This window comes from Sorex araneus, chromosome 7, assembly GCF_027595985.1.
Source record: "Sorex araneus isolate mSorAra2 chromosome 7, mSorAra2.pri, whole genome shotgun sequence".
Classification (NCBI taxonomy): Eukaryota; Metazoa; Chordata; class Mammalia; order Eulipotyphla; family Soricidae; genus Sorex; species Sorex araneus.
The window spans coordinates 42,495,502-42,518,404 of record NC_073308.1 but is presented as its reverse complement, the minus strand read 5'-3'; the positions used below and the strand labels follow the sequence as shown (position 1 = coordinate 42,518,404).

General features: G+C 49.7%; 1 protein-coding gene across 1 annotated transcript; it reads right to left on the bottom strand.

Moving 5' to 3' along the window:
* Nucleotides 1–1,499: 1,499 nt before the first annotated feature.
* Nucleotides 1,500–20,405, bottom strand: NPM2 (nucleophosmin/nucleoplasmin 2). Its single transcript, XM_055144221.1, has 9 exons — nucleotides 20,212–20,405; nucleotides 20,024–20,109; nucleotides 19,512–19,637; nucleotides 3,522–3,615; nucleotides 2,891–2,928; nucleotides 2,693–2,824; nucleotides 2,536–2,570; nucleotides 1,635–1,662; nucleotides 1,500–1,544 (listed from the first exon to the last, which is right to left on the bottom strand). The coding sequence occupies exons 1-9, from the start codon at nucleotides 20,396–20,398 to the stop codon at nucleotides 1,500–1,502; spliced, it is 771 nt and encodes a 256-aa protein (XP_055000196.1). The 5' UTR covers nucleotides 20,399–20,405.
* Between the last annotated feature and the right edge of the window lie 2,498 nt (nucleotides 20,406–22,903).

Here is a 22,903-nt window from a genome sequence, read left to right as displayed (position 1 = left end):
CACGCCCAGCTCCTCCTTGTCCCATCAACCACCTCCTGAGGGGCTCCCCGGGCCTCGCCAACCCGCACTCTGCACCCTGCCGGTTCACCCAGCAGAGGCTTGTCCCCTGGGCAGCAGGCGACGTGCAGTTGGGGTGTGGCCTTGTCCACTCTGGTCTGCTGTGGCACTAGGGGCTGGGGAGCACGTGCTCATGCCCTGGAGCCCCCCGGTCGGCTGGTTGCCCCAGTGGTTTCCTGTCACCCGTGAGAGCAGGAAGGCAGCCCGTGTGCCGGAGGGACGTACCACATACTGCAGCAGGCAAGGGCCGGGACTCTAGTACGGCGGGGAGGGGGCTTCCCTGTATGTGGCTGACCAGAGTTCGATCCCCGGCATCTCATATGGTCCCCTGAGCACTGCTAGGAGTAAGTTCTGAGCATTGCTGAGTGTGACACACAATGCAAAACAAAACGAAAACAAAAAGGCAGTACGCAGGGCGCTCACCCTACATGTGCTGAGCCCAGTTTGGTTCCAGCACCCCATTTGGTCCCCTGAGCCCCGCTGGGAGTGGCCCGAGCACAGCTGGGTGTGGCCCGCAAACAAACCAAAGAAGATGAGGCTGGGGGCGGGCGGAGAGAGTGGGTGCACGCTCCCCCTGCGGGAGGCTCTGGGCAGACAGCCCTGCCCGCCGCCCTCCCCAGGGCTCCTGGAGCTGCCACCCCACACAGGTGTTCGGCTCTGATGCTCCGGCCTTGGGGTCCCAGGAACCGGCTGCCGTGAGGCCACCGTCGGCCTTGGGAAGGGCATGGAGAAGGCCCAGCGAGGCCCTGAAAAGTGCTTAGGTCTCCCCCAGGTCTGGAGGGGACAGGAGGTCAGAACCAGGCAATGGGTCACCGACCCTCTTTCCAGTCCTCGGTTGGCCTCGCGGAGTGTCCATCTGTCCACCTCCCTTTCACGCCTCTGATGGGGGGAGGGGATCCCGAGACCCTTCACCGGGGAGCTGGCGGGGCGGGGTGGAGGCACAGTCCTGGGGGGCAGCAGAGGCACTCGGGCCTGGCTCCAACAGACCCCCAGCACCTGACAGGGCAGGAGAAGCGCCTTCCGTGGGCACCCAGGCAGGGCGAGCACCCAGAACTGAGGCTGAGAAGGGGCAGGGAAGCAGAGAACACCCTTGGGTGGGGTGACTGGGCACCCGGGGGGTGGGGGTGGGGCAGGACCACTGGGTCTGGGAGTGAGTACGTGGCTGCCCCCTGCTGGGCATCTGGACTCAATGCAGCCCAGCAAGCAAATTGCCCCTGAAGGAGGAGGGGCAGAGACAAGGTCTTGGCAAAGCAAACTTTAATAGGGTCCACCCCACCCGCAGGTCCTCCCCCCGCTGCTGATTCTGGAAAGCTGGGAGAGGTGGGGGCTCCTGTGGTGCCCCCCCTCCACAGCCCGACTCAGAGTGGGGGAAACGTCTGGAGGCTGGCCTTGGAGAGTGCTCGAGATCTCTCGGGCACTGTGGCCAGCTCACTCCTAGGTCCTCATTTTTTGGACCCCATCTTCTTAGGCTTGCGTACAGCTTTGATCTGTGGAGAAAAGAGAGTTCCAGCCTGCCCCCCACCCCGCCAGCCCCAGACCGCCCCCCAGTTCAAGGAGGATCACAGGACTGCACCTACCTTTCTCACAGGGCTCTTGGCCTTGGGTCTGGGGAGGGGTGATGGGGAAGGAGAGAAATCAGTCTGATGCCAGTAGCCCGCGCCTGCCTATCCTGGGAAGCTATGCCTTGGAACCTTCTAGAAGCAGGGGCTGTGGTCTACAGAGAGGGGGGCTGCCGGGAGCCTCACTGACACTTTAATTTGGGGAGAAGGGCACACCTGGCAGTGCTTATGAACCACATGTAGTGGCAGGGATTGAACTGGGGCCAGTCACGGGCAAGGCCCGCGTCTAACCCTGTACTCGGCCCCCAGGCGCCCTGCCTCCTTAAGCTGCTCTATTCCTCCCAAGACTTTTATCAGCTGCTTCTACTAGCGACAAGGTGATTATTTCACTGTGAAAGTGATATGAGTGACATTGCACAAAATAGAGCAGATAGACAGCAAAACAGATTACTGATACTTTATCCACAAGACTAACGTTCCAGTGCGTTGGCTTTTAGGGTTCCCTCACCCACACACACAACGAAAGATCCAGTGCAAGATATTGAATACTGTTTTTTCCCCTATCCTATAAGCACTTTCCAAGATACTCTATTCTCAGGTGTGATGGAACACTGGGAGCATGGAGAGACGTGACAGGTGGCAGTACTGCCGCAGCGGGCTTCCAGAATGTTCTTCCCCTGCTCTCTGAGCGCCCTGCCTGGGCTCTCGGAGCAGAGAACCCCCATGTTTGCGCTTCGGAAGAGACTGCTTCATGGAAGCGACACTAAAATCTCTAATGCTTTTCAAAGGGCTTATGCCCACCTGCTGTGGCAGCTGATTGTGCCCGTGGGTGCACCCCCAGGAACACAGCCCACAGTGCCGCGCCCCAGCTAGTGCGATGTAGGGGGTTTGGGCTAAGCTGAGGGAGGAGGAGAGTTACCTTGCTGCTTCGTCATCACTGAGCACCTTTTTCTTCTGAGAACAAAAACCAAGTATTAGGGGAGTCACTTGGCCTCAGGCCCCTGCTGGGCATGTCCACGCTGCTCAGGCGACCTTGCCCAGGCTCGGAGGCGCCTCTGGGAACCCTCTTTCCTCACCTTAGCCACACTGGTCTGCCTCTGAGGCGCTGACCTCTTGGTCTGTTGGACAGGGGATTCTTCTAGGGATAAGTGGATGTCACTTTCCTCCTCCTCTTCCTCCTCCTCCTCCTCCGCCTTCTCTTCCTTCTCCTCCTTCTCTTCCTCAGTTGCCTCCTCTTCCTCTGCTGTCTCCTCTTCGTCCTCTTCCTCCTCTGCCTCCTCTTCCTCCTCCTCCCAGGACACATCTAGATTGTCTGGGATGGTGGAGAAAGGGGCGGGAGTGCACTGAGCTGCCCTGCTGCCTTCCTCGGCAGCCCCTCTGGTCTGGCCTCCCTGGCGGAAGGGAGGCTGGGGGAGGGGGGTCTGGAAGATGGGGAAGGGGCACCCGGCTGCTGGCTGAGTAGGGGTGTCCCCCCACAACAGTGGTGCAGGGGAGAGGACCAGCTAAGGACTCCAGTCTTAACCTAAGGAAGGGGCAGGACAGTTGGGGTGTGGGGTGCCCTTCCAGGGGGTGAAGACCCCTGGTGGGGGGATCTCCTGGGGTCAACATCGGAAGCACAGCCACAAGCTTCAGTCTCACCTGTGTGCTGAACGTGACTATCCTAGTTGTTTTACCTGAGTATTCAAATGATCTCTCACAACCACTAGAGAGTAGATGCGACCAGTTGTTCAGCCTCCTGTCATTAGAGAGGACTGGGGGAAGGTGAGGGAGGATTGGGCCTTCTGGCCTTAGCCTGTGACTCTGAGGGTTTTCTCTGACCGTACAAGGTCCTGTGAGGATGCTCAGGTGGTCACATGGGCCCTGTACCCCGCTTTGCGTATTTTTAAGCGCAGAGCTTGGACTTACCATAACATTCCATGCCACTGAGGAACACGGGTCCAGAGCCAGCTCGCAGCTGAAAGGTGACAGGAGGAGAAAGAAACAACTCGGGCAGGACAACCTGCAGGCAAGGGACATGGGAGGAGCAGAGGGGACAGCAGGTCACTTTTTTTTTTTCCTTTTTGGGTCACACTCGGCAATGCACATGGGTTCCTCCTGGCTCTGCACTCAGGAATTACTCCTGGCGGTGCTCAGGGGACCATATGGGATGCTGGGAATCGAACCCGGGTTGGTGGCGTGCAAGGCAAACGCCCTACCCACAGTGCTGTTGCTTCAGCCCCCAGCGGGTCACTCATACCACAGACTCCCACCACACACGCTTCCGGGGGTCTCTCGCCCCCAGCGTGCTCGCAGGGCCCCGGACCATCCGTCTAGCAGCCTCTGCCCGGAGAGGGAGAACATAACCCTCCTGGTTCCTGCTGATCGGAGGCTCTCCCCAGCAGAGGGGCAGCGGGGAAGGCTGGTGGCGGCTGGCTTAGCTGCGGGAAGTTTGCCAAAGTCCTGACTCCGTGGGTTTGAGGCTCAGGGAGGCAGAAGGAACCCCGGGGTGTGCGTGGCGCCGGTTTAGGAAGGAAGCGGAGTTTGTTCCCTCTTCCATCTCACCCCCAGCCCTCTGAGCGTCCCTGTCACATGAAGGCGTCAGAGGCAGCCTGCCGGGAGAGGGCCCTCACTCAGCCCCAACGCTCTGGCACCCCCATCTTGGACTTCTGCCTCAGAACTGAGAGAAACACGCGCCTGCTGATCAGCCTGAGCCGAGAGCAGCGGCCAGGGAAGGGCGGCCGAGCTCGGATGCGCCATGCTCCAAACAAACGCAGAGGCAGGTCCAGGCTGGAAGCACGTGACAGGGCTGGCGGGCCACAGGACAGTATTATTATTTTTTTTTTTTGTTTTGTCTTGGGGTTACCGCCAGGTGGTGCTCAGGAGCTCCCCCTGCCTAAGTGCTCAGGGTTCTCTCATGACTGAGTTCAGGGGACCATGAGTACCAGGAGTCGAACCCAGGTGTCCTGCATGCAGAGCAGCCCCTCTGGCCCGCTGAGCTCAGAGTCTCACTCGCCCGGTCTCATTTTCTTGACACTTTTCCAAACCTCCCAATGTTTCTGGAGAAACAATAACGACACATCTGTACCCCGTGTGCGAGGTCCCATGCCGAGGGTCCCCCTGCTTTCTCTCGCAGCTCCTCTCAAGTCCACGGAGGAGGTGCTACTGCTTCCCAGAGAAGGCAACCAAGCCTGACAGACTCACAGAGAGCAGGTGAGAGGCAGGAGCAGTGCAGGTGCAAATGCCCAGACATGCTGGGGAAAGTCCGATCCTGTTTTTATTGCCTGCTTTCTCGCATCAGAAAGAGGCCTGAGGCCCCCTGGGAAGATGATTTAGCAGGCTGGCGCTCACATGCCACGTGCTAAAGCCCCAGCCTTACCCCCAGCATATGGGCTCCCGAGCACTGCCACGCGGGGCCTGAAAATAGAGAAAGAGAATCTCCCTCATCAGAAGGGCAGGCCAGCGCGGGAGGGAGGAGCAACCCCGAGCAACTCCGGCCCGGCTTCCTGACGCAGGGACTCGGACAGGGCAACAGGCGGTGAACATCCAGGTGACAAGAGGGGAAAAAGCCCCAACCAACAGTGAGAATCTATCCCCCGTGGGAGGAGGCTAACAGGAAATGTGGGAGCGGGAACCGAGGCATCAGTGAGCACTAAAGCCCACCTGCGCGGCATCTGAACTGACTCAAGCTCTGGACAAGCCGGGAGGTCTGTGTCAGACGCAGCTGCCGAGGTCTCTTGGGCCAAGAGCAGACCCAAGCGCACTGCCACGCACGCACGCACGGGAGGCTAGAATTCTCCGGGGACAACAACTCAATCGCTCCCAATCACAAACCGCTCAGGAAGCCGCCCTGTTGGAGTCGGCAGAGAAAGGACAGAACCCAGGGCCGAGAGAGCAGCAGGGGAGGCCCCAGCGGGCAAAAACCCAATAAACACAGAAGTAGAACCAAAACGGAGTATACAACCAAAACGTAGTATGAAAAAAAGTAGGGCCAAAAGGCAGTTTCTGGACAGGAAAACAACCAGCACAAAAATAAATGGAGCCAAGGATTGAGAATAAAAACAAGGTCGTTGAAGCAAGAATTCGACAGTGAGATTGCTCAGGAGTAATTAGGTAGAAAGTATCACAGGAGTGCGGAAGGAGGGTTGGAATTACATAGATGGGAAACCATCATTAGCAGTACCTCAAATTAAAAAAAAAAGTTAAGAAAAAAAAAGGAGGGGGGCTGGAATGATAGCACATCGGGGAGGGCGTTTGCCTTGCACGCGGCCGACCGGGGTTCGATTCCCAGCATCCCATATGGTCCCCTGAGCACCGCCAGGAGTGATTCCTGAGTGCAGAGCCAGGAGTAACCCTGTGCATTGCTGGGTGTGACCCAAAAAGCAAAAAAAAAAAAAAAAAAAAGGAGGATGGGGAGGAAGCTGCTGAGGCCCATGTATTGACGCAGAATAAGGAGCTAGAGATGGGAACAGTCAGGACTTGCAGGGAGTTGTTAAAGACTCAGAAATTATCAAAGACACAGACTCGGGAACCTTAAGTCTTCCGCAGAGAAATCAAAATAAATTTGGGCCAGAGATATAGCTTGCCAGGCTGAGTGCAGGCTTCGAGTACAGAAAGCTCAGACTGGCACTACTAGGGCCCCAGAGAATAGAACTGGAAGTAGCCCCCAAGCACTACTGGGTGTGGACCCCAAGAAGAAAATAATAGAGATTTTAAAATAGAGGAGGGGCTGGAGCAATAGCACAGTGGGTAGGGCGTTTGCCTTGCACACGGCTGATCCAGGTTTGATTCCCAGCATCCCAAGGTAATTCCTGAGTGCAGAGCCAGGAGTAACCCCTGTGCATCGGCGGGTGTGACCCAAAAAGCAAATAAATGAATAAATAAATAAAATAGAGGAAAGACAGAGTTCAAAAAAGGAATAGTAAGCACACAGGATTTCAACAGCAAAATAAGGGCTGGCAGAATAGAACTTCAGGGCAGTGAGGGAAATGACACATTCAAGTATATGTAGAGTCATACTAGCATGGAGAAACGAGAATAAAATAATTATTTCCCAGGCCTGTGGAATAGTACAGTGGGTCAGGAGCTTGCCTTGCACATGGCAGACACAGATTCAACCCCCCCACATCCCATATGGCCCCCTGAGACCTGCCAGGAGTGATCCCTGGGCACAGTGGGGTGTGGCGCCCCAGAAAAGATGTCCAGGCAAAGTCCAAGAAAATCTACGATTCCAAGGTCTGCTCAAGGAAGTTTAAGAAAGAGAGCAATTAAATTAAGAAGTGAGTGCAAGCAGTAGCAATGAGCCAACAAATTGGCAAAGAGTTCTAAGTCATCATTACAGTAAAACAAAATCATGCTGGTAATGACTAGTGTCGAGCAGGCGCAAAGCCAGTTGCAGCTTAACATGACAGGCGGCGTGTAAGTTTCGAGGATGGGAATTAGAGAAGATCCCGGGCTCTCCGGGAAGAATGAGAATACGCGGTTTAAGTTGAGCGCAGCACGTCAAGGACGAAGCTCAGCGGTAGGGCACACACTGAATCCCCAGCACAGCAAAATTAAAAATAAAAATTATTTTTAAAAATAACCAATAGAAATTAGAATGGGATTCTATTTGTGATCACAAGAAGTTTGACAGACTATATTAGTCAGGGGGACTGGAGTGATAGCAGAGCGGGTAGGGCATTTGCCTTGCACATGGCCGACCCAGGTTCGATTCCTCCATCCCTCTTGGAGAGCCTGGCAAGCTACCGAGAGTATCCCGCCCGCACGGCAGAGCCCAGCAATCTCCCCGTGGTGTATTCCATATGCCAAAAACAGTAACAAGTCTCACAATGGAGACATTACTGGTGCTTGCTCGAGCAAATCCATGAGCAACGGGATGACAGTGACACAGTAACAGTAACAGTGATCTTAGGGAATAAAACAAAGATTAGCTACATAGTGCTGACAAGATCCCCACATAAAACACATCAACAGAGAAAGGGGGAGGGGCTGGAAACAGCAGTAGAGATGAGAACTTCCAGTTCCTCGTCTAACATGCGTCCTTCCCTCCTGTAATAATTGCACCCTGATATTATTCAAAGACGCACCCAGCCAAACACTGCATTGACCAGTTTTTTTTTGCACTTAGCCGTGACCGAGTTACTAATTTCCGGACCAATGAGTTGAAAGCAGAACTGGATGGAAGGCACCTGTGGGAAGACACCTTGAGAAGGAGACATAACTGAGGCCAGCCCTTTGATTCTTCATTGATGTTTCTCTTCTAACCTGAGATGCAGAGGTAAGAAATGGAGGTGCAACAGCCTTTCTGGACTTGGAGGAGCCTGGGGCAGGTGGTGGTGGTGGTGGGGGGGGTTGCAGAGTAGACTTAGGAAAAATACATATATATTTTTTGTGGGGAGGCTTTTGGGTCACACCCAGTGATGCTCAGGGGTTCCTCCTGGCTCTGCACTCAAGAATTACTCTTGGTGGTGCTTACAGGATTGTATGGGATACTGGGGATCGAACCTGGGTCAGCCACGTGCAAGGCAAATGCCCTCCCTTCTGTACTATCACTCCTGCCCTACTATACATATATATTAAATTTTCTTTCTTTCTTTTTTTTTTTTTTAATCAACACCTGTCAGTGCTCAGGACTTACACCTGACTCTGCTCTTAGAGATCACTCCTGAAAAGGGACAGTAGGCAAAATAAGTTTAGGGGACACTGCCAGGAGAAAGGGAAGAGGAGATTGGTTTCTTGGGAACCACAGAGCCATTTTATCAGGCCTGGACTGCTAAGTTCTGAAATTCCTTTATATAAAAACAATTAATCTTTAACTTCCTTAAGCCTCTACAGTTGGGTTTGAATGCCCTGAGTTCAATTCCCCACAATGAAGAGCCCTCAATACCACTGGCCCATTTTGGGCTGAGCTCTGCCAGGAATGACTATTAAAAAAAAAAAAAGAAATAAAAAAATAGCTGCATCTCAGTTACTGCAGTCGTAGGCAGTAGAACGAAAAAGAAGCTAGTTGCGCCACCTGGTGGGTAATGTTGATAACGGGAGGCTTGTGTGGAGGAGACGCAAAACTTACTAGTCTGTGTTCTTTTAAATCTAAACTGCTTGTAAAAAAATTATATCCTTGGGGCTGGAGTGATAGCACAGTGGGTAGGAGTTTGCCTTGCACGCGGCCGACCCGGGTTTGATTCCCAGCATCCCATATGGTCCCCTGAGCACAGCCAGCGGTAATTTCTGAGTACAGAGCCAGGAATAACCCCTGTGCATCGCCAGGTGTGACCCAAAAAAGCAAAATAATAATAATAATAATAAAATTAAAAAATTAAATATATATATATATCCTTAAGAAAATGAAGCTAAATGCATTAGTTAGACCAGGTTTGGCAACAATTGACAGAAAACTCAATGACTGTCCTTATACAAGAGGGCGGCTCGCGTGGGGGGCTGGGTATAGCAGACGGGGCGTTCCCCCAGGTTTGAGTCCCAGCACCCCATATGGTCCTCTGATCCCCACCAGGAGTGATCCCTGGGTGAAGAGCTAGGAGTAAGCCACGAGCACCAGGCCAGGCCAGATATGACCCTTAACACCCCCCCACACCCAATAAAAGATGGCAGCTTGTTCACGCTCACCAAATTAAGTCCAGAATTCAGCTGCATTCCCAGTCACCAGGCTCTTTAAACCTTTTCAGTCTATGGCTTTTGTATTCTGGTCCAGGATGGCTGTCAGCAGTGATGTTCAAAATATCACATCCAGGGGCTGGAGCTACAGCACAGCGGGGAGGGCGTTTGCCTTGCACGCGGCCAACCCGGGTTCGATTCCCAACATCCCATATGGTCCCCTGAGCACTGCTGGGGTAATTCCTGAGTGCAGAGCCAGGAGTAACCCCTGTGCACCGCCAGGTGTGACCCAAAAAGCCAAAAAAAAAAAAAAAACCCAACCAAACAAAATATCACATCCAGGTTCCACCAACAGGAAGGAGGAAGGGACAAAGATGGTCACAAAACCCTTTTTGGTGGGGATCTCAGAGTTGCTCTTGGCAGCATCCTGAGGACTCTGAGGTCCAGGGAATCAAGCCCAGGGGTACCTGCATACACAGCCCGTGTTCCATCCCATAGTGGCTGCATGGTGTCCCTTTAAGGGCACTTTGCAGAGTTTGTAGCTGCAGCTGCTGCTGCTTCCTTTTCACTGGCCACAACTTCACTGATCATGGAGGACTCAGAGCAAGTCTTCATCCTCAGTATCTTTGGGCTATCTGAAGTGGTGAGTGTTATGACATGGACATATAGGAATAATAGTTATTGAGAGGAAACTGGGAAGCGGTATTAGACGATAGAGGGTCTAGTTCCATAGGCCCTTTAGGAACAAAGAGGGTCATCACAACGTGATTTTTGAGAGTCAGGCTGAGGGCTGTCAGGGTGGCCGCCTGCTATCAGAATGCCAAGCTGTCAAGTGTCAGGGCATGGGTTCAGTCCCTGGAGCCCATCCGTGCACGGGGTGTGAAGCAGAGCATGTCTGTAATTCCCAGTGCCCCCAAACTGCCAGCCATGCTGCCGTCAGTGTGTGGGTAAGCTCGCAACTAATGGGGTACAACTCTGCCAGAAGTGTGACCCACCCCCACATGAGCCCTACGTGAGCACTACAACCAACAATGTGGCTCCTGACACCACTAGACAGGAGGGCAGGAGGGAAGTTATTTTAAATAGTTCTGTTTATTTTTATTTTTATTTTTTTGCTTTTTGGGTCACACCCGGCTATGCACAGGAGTTACTCCTGGCTGTGCACTCAGAAATCACCCCTGGCGGTGCTCGGGGACATATGGGATGCTGGGAATCGAACCTGAGTCAGCCGCATGCAAGGCAAACGCCCTACCCGCTGTGCTATCGCTCCAGCCCCTAAATAGTTCTCTTTAAACATTACTTTAAATCAAGCTATTTAAAATCAGTTTAAGGAAGGTCATCTGCTAAATCATATGCACCAACATATAGGAATGTAAACATGCCTAAACCATAGTCACAGCAAGCGAGACAACATGGTGTCGGAGGACAGGGAGGGACACATAGGTCAGGGGGAAAGAGGATCTAGAAATAGATGCCCACACAAGGGCTACTCATTTCTAACAGAAATTCAGTTCAGTGAAACTTTTGTTTTGTTTTTGGATCACACCTGACTGTGCTCAAGGCTTACTCCTGGCTCTGTACTCAGATCACTCTTGGTGGGCTCAGGAGACCGTGTGGGGTTCTGGGTATTGGATTCAGGTCAGTCACTTGCAAGGTAAATGCCTAACCCGCTGTACTATCACTCAAACCCATATGAAGAAACTTTCAGACAGAAAGGCTTCATGATTTTAGATTAGACAAGAGCTTCTGAACTTAAGCAAAATCAAATTGGAATAGTGGATCAAAATTTAAAATGTTTGTTCTGTAAAAGCTCTTATGACAAGACAAGTTATAGACGGGAGAAAATATTTGCAAAACAAAGAATTAGCAAAACTCAGCAGTCACCAAATAATCCAATTCAGAAAATGGGCAAAAGACAGACATTTTGATGAATATTCAGATCGCAAATTCACAGATGAAAAGATGTTCAACATCATTTTCCGTCATGGAAATGCAAATTAAAAGCACAGTGAGATGTCACTCCACACACATGAGAATGGTTGAAGTGAGAAACAGTGAGAGGAATGTTGCCAAGGATGCAGAGAAACTCCATTAGCCACAATGACTGGTGGAAAAGTAAAAATAGCACGTTGGAAAACAGGTTGGCACAGCCAAAGAAACATATGACTACCATATAACCCATCCATTGCACTTCTGGGCACTGATCCCAGAAATTTGCGAAATTAAAACTTGCAGATCACATGAAATCTTTTACAACAAATGTGCACATGTGCACAGCAGTTACTCCACTCATAATTGCCCCAAATGGGGACCCAGCCTCGTTCCCCACAGAAGAATGACTGAACTGTGATAGGTTGGTCAGGAAGTACTAACCAGCAAAAAACAGTGGTGGTGATAGAGATGGAGGGGGACTGGAGGGGAGAAATCACTGGGGAATTATTCAGAGGAAGAAAAGTGAATTGCAAAAAAAGTTACCTTTGAAGGATTTCAGATCAAGACAGGGCCTCTTCCGCCCAGATCCCCCATTTTCCAGTAGATAGGCGGTCACACCCAGAAACTGCCCCCCGGCGCCTTGTAATCCTGTCAACGGCCAACATACAGAGACTATAAAACCAAGCTCCCAGAACATCTTATAGCCTAGTTCTCCCTCTCAGAGAACCTGGCAAGCTACCGAGAGTTTCCTGCATGTATGGGAGAGCCTGGCAAGCTCCTCGTGGTGTATTCATATGCCAAAACCAGTAACAAGGATGGATCTCATTCTCCTGACCCTGAAAGAGCCTCCAATGCGACATCGTTGGGAAGGACGAGTAAAGAGAGGCTTCTAAAATCTCAGGGCTAGGACAAATGGAGATGATCCTGAGACCACTCGAGAAAATCGACGATCAACGGGATGATGATGATATGATGAATTTTTTTAACTGGGGGGATCCACTGATGGTTGCCAGGAGTCAAAGGTAGAGGGAGTAAAAGGGCAGCTGTGTGGTCTGAGAAGGGAAACCTTAGCTCTTTGGGACTGACCTGTTCACCACCATAACCAGTTCTGAACATCAATGATGAAATTGGCTAAAATTAGATCCTGGGGTTGTGCCAATGTTATTATCCTGGCTGTGACATATATTATCAATTCTGTAAAATGCTGGGCAAAATACAGATCACTGTGTGTGTGTGTGTGTGTGTGTGTGTGTGTGTGTGTGTGTGGTTGGGGGCATACCTGGAAGTGTGTTGGTGCTTGGGGGATTATGTGGTCCCAAGGGATTGGACTTGGCCTCCTGTATGCAAAGCATGTGCTCAATTCTTTTAAGCTGTTTCTTCAGCCCCTGCTGTTTCTTACACCTGTGCAAATTTTAATTATCTAGAAAATCTTCACTTAAAAAGTAAACATATAAATCAAACAATTATCAGGAGAACCTACCCAAAATCTACACCCATAATAGGGAATTTTAATTCACTTTGGTGAGGGGTAATTGATATATGAGTGATATATGAGGAAGACAAAAATAGAGATGTTTGAACACATGAGCTTAATGTAACACAGAATCCTGTAATGCCACGTATTAGAGCACAAATAAAGAGTCTACAAATAAAATATGGGCCACATTTCTGTACCTTAAAAGCAATTACCTTAAAAGTAACTCAGTCAATCCTGTGGTAATTAAATTTCCAAATAACTAAGACATCTAATTAAAAAAATCACAATGGAGCGCCAGGATATGGTTCAAGTGGAAGAGTAAATGCTTGATACGGAGAGCCAGAGAGATAATACAGCAGGTGGGACTTTTGCCTGGCAAGTGACTAACCCGGGTTTGGTCCCCGGCTCCCCATCTGGTCCTCCGAGCATCGCCAGGAGTGATTCCTCAGTGACAAGCCAGGAGCAACCCTTGAGCACCGCCAGGTATGGCCCAACAAACAAACAAACAAAAAACGTGCTTGGCATATGCAAAGCCTTGGCTCCACCTTGGCAGCCCCAGGGCCCCCGACCCACTCCCGAGCACCAACAGGGGTGTCTCTGGAGGCATCCGGGCACCAACTGGTCGTGTTCGCAGGAGCACTGGTGGGAACTGCCACCCCTTGCAGAAAGGAAAAAAAGTTAGAAGATATTTTATGTAAAATAAAGTAAGCTCACAATAGAAATACAAATGGAGGGTACACTTAAGCATTTTCACAAACGGGCCAGAGACGTAGTCCAGTGGATAGGGTGTTTGCTCTGCATGTGACTGACCTGGGTTCAATCCCTGAGACCCCATATAGTCCCCTGACCACCGCCAGGATTAATCCCTGAGTACAGAGCCAGAAGTGGACCCTGAGCATCACTAGCCGTGGCCTAAAAACTAAATCCACAAAAGGAAATTTATAGTATTCAAAATAAAACTTATGGGGACAGGGTGATAGTACAGCAGGTTGATCAGCTGCCTTGACAAAGCCAACCTGAGTTCAATCCCTGACATCCCACAAGGGCCCCCCCACATCAAGCCTGCCAGGAGTAACCCCTGAGCACCACGATATGTGGCCCCCAAACAAAAAGAACAAATAAGCAAAATAAATAAAATAAAACTTACTTGTAAAAATAAGCTACATCATGAATAGGCTAAATGGATTTCTAATTCAGAAAGAGAAAGGAACAATAGACTATATTAGATAACAAAATATTTAATAGAAAAAAAGACAGAAAACATCAACAAAATTAAACGATGATTCTTTGAAAACAAGGAGAGACTCCAGTGATTCAGATGAAGGGGGTGGGGGACAACTAATGCTACAGCTGATTTTTTGTTTGCTTTTGCTTTGTTTTGGAGCCACACAGCAGGGCTCAGGGGCTACTCCTGGCATGGTGCTCTGGTGCTGCTAGGGATTGAACTTGGGCTTCCTGCACGAGGAGCATGTGCTCAGTTCATTGAACTATCTAGCTCCTACCGGAGATGATTTATTTTGGTTTTGGGGTCACACCCAGCAATGCTCAGGGGGTTACTCCTGGTTTTGCACTCAGGAATTACCCCTGGCGGGGCTCAGGGGACCATATGAGACGCTGAGGATCGAATGCATGTCGGCAAGTGCCTTACCTGCAGTACTATCTCTCCAGTCCTAATGGAGATCTAAATAGAACTGCAAAATCACAATGAGAGATATAGTCAAACAAGACAAAAATACCTAGAAAAACAGAAATGCTCAAATTGACTCAGCGGATCAAAATGGACTTTTATTTTGGTTCAGTCTTAGTAACAGACTGAATTTGCCATTCAACTTGAAATAATGAAAAAAGCAAATAAGTATCAATGGCTCAAGATGGTGGATATTGTCAAGAAAGAACAGTGCCCATGAGAGACAGGAAGCCAGCGAGAGGGGCTGATGGCTGCTCAGGCTATGGGAACTCACTCCTTTACGGCACTATTCACAATAGCCAAAATCTGGAAACAACCCAAGTGCCCAAGAAGTAGATAACTGCATAAAGAAACAATGAGACATATATGCAAATGGAATACTAGTTAGCCATAAGAAAAGAGGACAGTTAGATAATTTGCTGCCGTGTTGAGTGAAGTTAGACAAAGGGAGAGACAGAAAGAGAACGATCTCCCATATGCTGGATATGTAGAAACTGTAGGGGAATATCAGATACCCAGAGGCAGGAGAAATGAAGAGCAGGAGAACTGGTTTTCACAGAAGGAAGCTTGTCACAGGAGTGGGGGAGAGGGATAAGTTACGGAAGGGAACACTAGGACAATGGGGGAGGGGAATGTGCCTGCCATAGAGGCAGGCTGGTGGGGGGCGGGGCATTGGTGGAGGGAAGTGGATACAGGTGAAGGGAGTGGTATTGAAACATAGTATACCTGAAACTTCATAATGAGTAACTTTGTAATTCACAGCGTTTGGATTAAAAACCAGAGTGGGAACTCAAGCAGAGCCCAGCGGCCTTCCTGAGCCGAGGCTGTGGAACTAGGCAACTCGGGAAGGCAAGGCAGCACCCAGGGCTCACAAAGCAGGAAACAGGAGAGAAGAGAGCTGCAGAGAGCTGCAGAAGGTCTCACATGAGTATTCAGAAAAGTAGCAACCGGTGCTTGATTGAGGCACACATCTTGTGTGCTTCCACTCATTATCATCTGAAAAGAGACCACCCATGGAATGGCGGAAAGAGTTACAAATCATCTGATAAGGATTTTTGTGCAAGGTAAATAAAATACACACACAATTTGATAGTATGAACACGAATATTGACAAAGGCAACAGAGAAATATAAAGATAAATATTTAATAGATAAATAGATGAATATTTAACTCAAAAATAAAAGAAAATGAAGACGGGTTGGCAATTCTCAAAAAAGATATGCAAATAACAAATAAGCACATGAAGTTCCACATTAGTAGCAGGGAAATGCTAATCAAAACCACAATGAGCTACTCTCATAGCCACCAGATGACTAATCAAAACAAGTGAAAACAAGTGGAGGGATGTGGGGGAATGGAATCCTCATATACGGGTGGGATTGGAAAACAGTGTGGCCACTTTGGAAAACAATATGGAAGTTAAAATGTTTCATAGAAAGTTAATATGACCTACCAGTTACATTCTCAGGTATTTGCTCAAGAGATATTACAAGATGTTCATACAACTGTCTGTACATGAAGATTCAGAACATCCATTTAGTTAAAAGGTAGCAACAAGGCCAAGGCGATTGGACAGCAAGTAAGGTGCCTGCCTTGCACAAGGCTGATCTGGGTTTGATTCCCAGTGTCCCCTATTGTCCCCTGTGCACCACCAGGAGTAACCCCTGAGCATCACTGGGTGTGGCCCCTCATCCCCCCAAAAAAGGTAGAAACAACCCAAAGGTGCATCAGCTGCTGAATGGACAAGGAAAATGTGGTCAATTAACATCATGGATGGATGTTATCTGGCAATAAAAAGGAAAAAGTGTTATAATATGGATAAACCTGAAACATTATGAAAAAAGTTGGTCACAAAAGAAATACTTCACAATTTCATTTAAATGGACTTCATATAAGTGAGAAACAAAGTACATTAAAAATTTCACAGGAGGGGCTGGTGCAATAACACAGTGGGTTGGGTGTTTGCCTTACACGCAGCCAACCCGGGTTAAATTCCCAGCATCCCATATGGGGTCCCCTGAGCACTGCCATAAGTAATTCCTGAGTTGCATGAGCCAAGAGTAACCCCCATGCAATGCTGGGTGTGACCCAAAAAGAAAAAAAAATTGTACAGGGCTGGGAGGGACTTAGGCATGGAAGATGCAAGTGACTACTTACAGGCAAGAATTTTCTTTTGTGGGCAATGAAAATGCTCTAAGTGTAATGATATGTAATGATTGTAATGGTAGCACAACTGAATTTACTAATAGCCAGTGAATTACATGCTAACAGGTGAAGTTTATGACCTATGAGTGATCTTTCAATATATTTATCAATACAGTTTTAATAGAGCCCTGAATTATGAAATAAGTATTAATTGTAGCACTGTAGCACTGTCATCCTGTTCATCGATTTGCTCGAGCGGGCACCAGTAACATCTCCATTGCGAGACTTGTTGTTACTGTTTTTGGCATATCGAATACGCCACAGGCAGCTTGCCAGGCTCTGCCGTGAGGGTGGGATACTCTCGGTAGCTTAAAATACAATATAACCAGTACCCTGAAGTCTAGAATATTTTGTTAAAATTATAGAATCATAAAGAATCTATGAAAATTGAGAAAAACTTCATGTGCAACTATTGGAATTTGAGATTAAGATTTCAATTGCCTTCCCAATAAGTAATCTATAGATTCAATATCAGCTCAATAAAAATCCCAGTAGGCTTACATTTTAAAAGAAAGCCAAAACTAAAGAGGTAGGATTGCCAATATAGTTTTGGAAAAGAATACCAAAGTTGTAGAAAATCAACTTGGGTTTCTAGGCTACACCTGGCAGTGTTTGGGGCCCATGCAATACCGTGGGTTGACCCACAGATGACTGCTTACAAGGCAAGTGTCTTCACCCCTGTCCTATCTCTCTAGCCCCAAAGTTGTAGAACTGTAAAGATCCACTATAAATTTACAATCATGGATCTTTTCTTTGGGTGGGGGGTGTTTCCAAAGCATAGCTCAGGGGCTTACCTGCCATTCCCATAAATATACTAGACCAGCAGGTTGGATGGTTCAGTGAAGGGGGAGCAGAAGCCCACAGGGGCCACATCGGGAAGTACTCAGGGGTCTCCAGGGATATACTGAGCAAAGCTGGGAGGGTCCTAGGTGAGAAAAGCACTTGGCTCTAATCCCTGTGCTATATCTCCCTAGCTGGTCAAATCACTCTTTTGTTGGCATAAGGGGAAACATAAGTAAATGAGACAAAATAGAGTATATAGACAAAATAGAGTATATATATGCACAGAAATAGGATAAATTGATTTTTTTTGCAAAAATATTAGGTATTGCACAGGGAAAGGATAGTCTTCAAAAAAAAAATGGTGCCAGAGTATTAGACATCAGCTTTGGAGAAATGTTCCTCCATTCCTTACTTGTCAGACAAAAGAACATCTTGAAATGAATGGATAGCATGCATTGAAATATCATTGTTAAGGGTGGGAGATAATCAAGGGTTGCATGCAAGAGTCCTGGCTCTGATCCTGAGTATCACATGGTTCCCAAACACTGCCAATTGAAGAGTCTTCCTTTATATAGCTGATCTTTTTAAAATAATGGAATGAATGAAATCTCCCTAGGAGACATGTAAGGGAATGGAAAGTCTCCCAGAGACAAAGAGGAAAAAAACAAAGATTTGAGGGTAGTTTACAGATGGGTCTTCCAGATCTCCAAAGGCAGATAATCCTTGTTCTATCACCCCTCATCACAGAACTTAATATGTTAGCCCTCAGTCTGAGAGATTAGCTTTGTGCCTGCCCATCTAAATAAGATGGAAAAAACTGGTAAGCCAACCTCACTTATGAGTAGGTAAGGTTTTAAAAAAAAAGTAGTCTTGGGGCTTGACTCCGTCGGTACTCACTCTCCAGCAGCAAGCCACGGCCTCATCACACCCACCCCATCCCGGCACCACAGAGAAACTTCTACTAAAATCAACACAGGGTAGAGAGAACTGGAGAAGCAAGTTTGCCTTCAACAGCTTCCCTGAAAAGAGCAAACAAAACGGAATGGAGCAAACATCTGACCAAGAGCAGGGTGCGATGCATTTTAAAAAATAGCGGAAGAGAATTTTGTAATATGAACAAGTGTTGTTTATCTTAGAAATGCAAGGTTGGTTGGATATCACATTAAATATTTAAAAGAAAGAGCAAACAATCGTAGAAAGACAAAACTTCACATTTTCAAAAGCAGAATAGGTTTCCAGGAGGGTTCTGCATTAGACCAGAGAGACAGCACAGAGGGCAGGGCACTTGCTTTGCCCAGGCCGACCTGGTGACCCTGGCACTCCCTCTGGTCCCTCAGCCCTGCCAGGAGTGGTCCTGGAGAGCCAAGAGTAAGCTCGGAGCACAGCTGGTGTGCCCGCCCCCCAACAAAAGCAAAAACAAAACAAAACACTCTCCTAAAACTAGACACTATGTTTACCTACGGACTTCTTTTTTTAGATAAGATTTAAGAAAAATGCCTTACCAGCTATAGTATCTCTCCTGCTCAGCATACAGACTTTAATGGAGAAACGTTTGAAGCATTTTTTTTTCTTCTCCCTGTTATTTTGCAGTGCTCAGGGCTCACTCCGGAGCCTGTGGCGCTGGGGAATGAACCAGAGTCTGCCTCATGCCAGCAAGCACCTTGCCTCTGAGATGCTTTCTTTTTTTTTTTCTTTTTGGGCCACACCTGGCAATGCACAGGGGTTACCTCCTGGCTTTGCACTCAGGAGTTACTCCTGGCGGTGCTCAGGGGACCATATGGGATGCTGGGAATCGAACCCGGGTCGGCCACATGCAAGGCAAACGCCCTACCCGCTGTGCTATCGCTCCAGCCCCCTGAGATGCATTCTTTTTGCACTGTCAGGACACTAAGCATTCTCATTTTATCCAATAGTATAGGCTAAGTCCTAGCTCTTATAGGGGGATTTGAAGAAATGATACAAAACTGCAGTTATTCATGAATAACTGGTCTAGGGAACTCTAAGATAAATTAGAAAAAAAAGAATTCTGGCGACAGTCAGCAGCAGCGGCCTATCCCAGAAAGTAAGCACACAGGGAAAGTGAGATTTTTGAGAAGGCATCGCACTTGCCCATTAGAGGAGCCGGGAGGCTGAGCCCGGGGCTGTGTCTCTGGCAGTCTGGACGCACCGTCTGTCCCCAGCGGGCAGGCCTGGGCAGGAGCCTGCAGGGAGGAAGGCTCACCGTGGGCAGCACCGAGGGCTGGAGAGACGCGATGGTGACCGCCTTGGCCTTCTTGTCCTCTTTGTTCCCGGCTAGCACGATATCCACGAGGTTTATCTCCTCTTTGGCTTTTTCCCCCAAGCAAATCTACGAGGGGGTTGAAAAGAGAAAGTCCTAGGCGGGAAGCCGGGCCCCTGGTCAGAGTGCTGGGGGTGAGTCCCCCAGGCTGGGCCTTGGGGGGCAGGTATGGACAGCACCCACAGGGACGGCACTCACCCGGACGGGACCTACGGGGCTGGGACATCCACCGGGGACGGGATGGCACCCACAAGGACAGCATCCGCCGGGACATCCCCACCGGGCAAGACGCACTGGGAACGGGACCCATGGGGAAGCGACTCTCCAGGACAGTGCTCCCCGGGAAGTTCGGCACCCACCAGGGCACCCACCCACAGGGCAGGACAGCACTCACTGGGATGGGACCCACCGGCAAGGGAAGATCCTAAGGGACAGCACCCAACCGGGGCACCCACCGTGCTCAGCATCACCTTGCAGTCCAGCTTCCTCTCGCCCTGGGCTCTGAAGGTCCATGTACGCTTGTCCTGGCTCAGCTCACAGCCTGCAAAGCAGGGCATGTGTGGGGGAGGGGGTGGGAGGGAGACCCCGCGTCCTCCTGCGCCCCCTCTGGGGGTCCCCCGCCGGCACCCCAGGCCTCACTCACCCCAGAGCGACTTGTGGGCCGCGCGCTCGGCCAGGCTGCCCGCTCTGCTGCGGCTCACGTCGCGGGGCGTGGCGGCTGCGGAGAGGGAGCGCCCGTCAGGCCGGCCGGGACCCCGCTCCCCTCCCACCCCGGGCCCCCCAAACCCCGCCGCCGGCTCACCCAGCTCTGCAGCCGCGGGTCTGGCCATGGCGCCCCCGGCGCAACGCGCCCCCGCGGTTATGAGGCCGGCGGCTCAATCAGCGCCTCTCGCTCCTCCTGGCCCGGCCGCCACCTGGCCGCCCCCTTAACAAGGGCTCGCTGGGGGCTGAGAGGGGCCCCGGGAATTTGCATCTCTGACGGCGGCCAGCTGGGCGGGTGCAGCTCACCCGCGACCCGGCGGCCCGTCCACTGTCAGGGGCCCACGACTGCCCGTGGCCGCTTGCCCGGCGCCCGCCGCTCACTCCTGCCTCGCTCCCCCAGAATCCTGAGAGGGGGGCCCTGGTGGCAACTGGCATCCCCCTTCCCGCGGGGCGGGCCAGGTGCTTGGCAGGTGTGGGGCCCTTGCGCGCCCCGCCCACAGGGATGCTGGAGGGACGCAAAGAGCGGGAGGCGCTCCTGGGACACGCGGGTTCTGCTGGCAACTCTGAAAATCAAGCCAAAAGCAGAATCCAAACGGGATCTTTCTCTTTGCGTGATGATGATGATGATGATGATGATGATGATGATGATGATGATGATGATTTTGGCCCCCACCCAGCATTGCTCAGTGCTTACTCCTGGCTCTGCACTCAGGAATGACTCTTGGTGGTACAGGGGGACTGAGGATGGGACCCAGGTCAGCGTTGTGCAAGGCAATGACCCGACCGGAGGTGCTGTGGCTCCAAGCCCTTCTCTTTGCGAGCTTGTCCTTGGATCCTGTCTAGGGAATTTCTCATTACCACAGAAGACTCACGAATTCTCCACACACTCGATACAAAGTAATTCAATAGGAAACTGATGTGTTTTGTTTTGTTTTTGATTTTTGTTTTTGGGGCAACCCAACTCGAGCTCAGAGGTTATCCCTAGCTCTGAGTTTAGGGATCACTTTCACTTCTGGTGGTGCTGGGTGGACCACATGGAGTGCTAGAGATTGAACCTATCATTCAGACTTCAATGGATTTTTTTTTTCAAAACAGGTTTCAGAGAAGTGGGTATCACTTGTATCACTTGTCATCCCATTATTCATCGATTTGTTTAAGCGGGTGCCAGTAACATCTCCATTTCTCCTTGTCGAGTAGCCCAATGGTGTCTGCTCGCTCCAGGAACACAAAGAGCCTCAAACTGTTCATTCAGGGTCTTGATGAAGAAGTCTGACCATCTTGAAGATGGGCAGCCACTCGGTCTTTTGACATCTGGTCAGTGACAGCTCTAGTCCAGTGGTCGTCTCTAAATCGCATTATGTGTCTGGCCCATCTGATTTTCGATGCCTTGGCAAACAAGACAGCGTCCCTGATTCTTTTTTTTTTCTTTATCCCTGATTCTTTGTCCCTTCTCCTTCGATGGAGGTCAGAACTCCGGATTCCTTCTCTCACTTGAGTGAAATGTGATACTCCAAGCATAGCTCTTTTGATTCCTCTTTGGGATACCCGAATAATGTTCTCATCCTGTTTTCATAGGGCCCAGGTCTCTGAGGTGTATGTTAGTGCAGGAAGAATGATGGAGTTGAAAAAATGTGCCCAGAGCTGGAGGTGCTTCGTTCTCTCTCTCTCTTTTTTTTTTTGCTTTTTGAGTCACACCTGGCGATGCACAGGGGTTACTCCTGGCTCATGCACTCAGGAATCACTCCTGGCGGTGCTCAGGGGACCATATGGGATGCTGGGAATCGAACCTGGGTCGACTGTGTGCAAGGCAAACGTCCTACCCGCTGTGCTATTGCTCCAGCCCCTTCTTCGTTCTCTTAATCACTTCTTTGATGCTCTTGAAGGTGTTCCACACCGCTCTTTTCCTCCTGCGCAGTTCAGGTGCCAGGTCGTTTGTCATGTTGAGTTCTCAACCTAGGTACATATAACTGTTGCATTTGGAGATGTTCGTTCTGTTGAGGGCAAATGGAACATCAGGTACTAGTCTGTTTCTCATGAACATTGTCTTCGTGAGATTCAGCTGCAGTCCGACCTTTCCACACTCACGGTCTAAGTTGGCCAGCATTTGTGCCACTTGGCTGATATTTGGTGTTATTAGAACTATGTCATCGACGAAGTGGAGGTGGTATCTATCTAAAAAGAGAAGTGGGTATCTATCTAAAATCATTGATAGCAATTTCTGAAGTGTGGTAATCAGCTTTCTTACCAAAATAACAACTTTTTTTTTCTTTGCTTTTTGGGTCACACCCGGTGATACACAGGGGATACTCCTGGCTCTGCACTTAGGAATTACTCCTGGTGGTGCTCAGGGGATGATATGGGATGCTGGGGACCAAACCTGGGTCGGCCGCATGCAAGGCAAAGCCCTACCCACTGTGCTATTGCTCCAGCCCCCAAAACAGCAATTTTACCAAGTAATAATTTATATATGAAAAATAATTGATATATAAAAATATGCTCATTTAAAGTATGTAATTTGACAAATTACAATTCATCAAATGTAAGTACCATGTAGCCATTATCATGGTGGCTAACATTTCTATCACTCCCACAAATTTTCTTGTTTTTTTTTAAACCTTCTTCCCCTTAACACC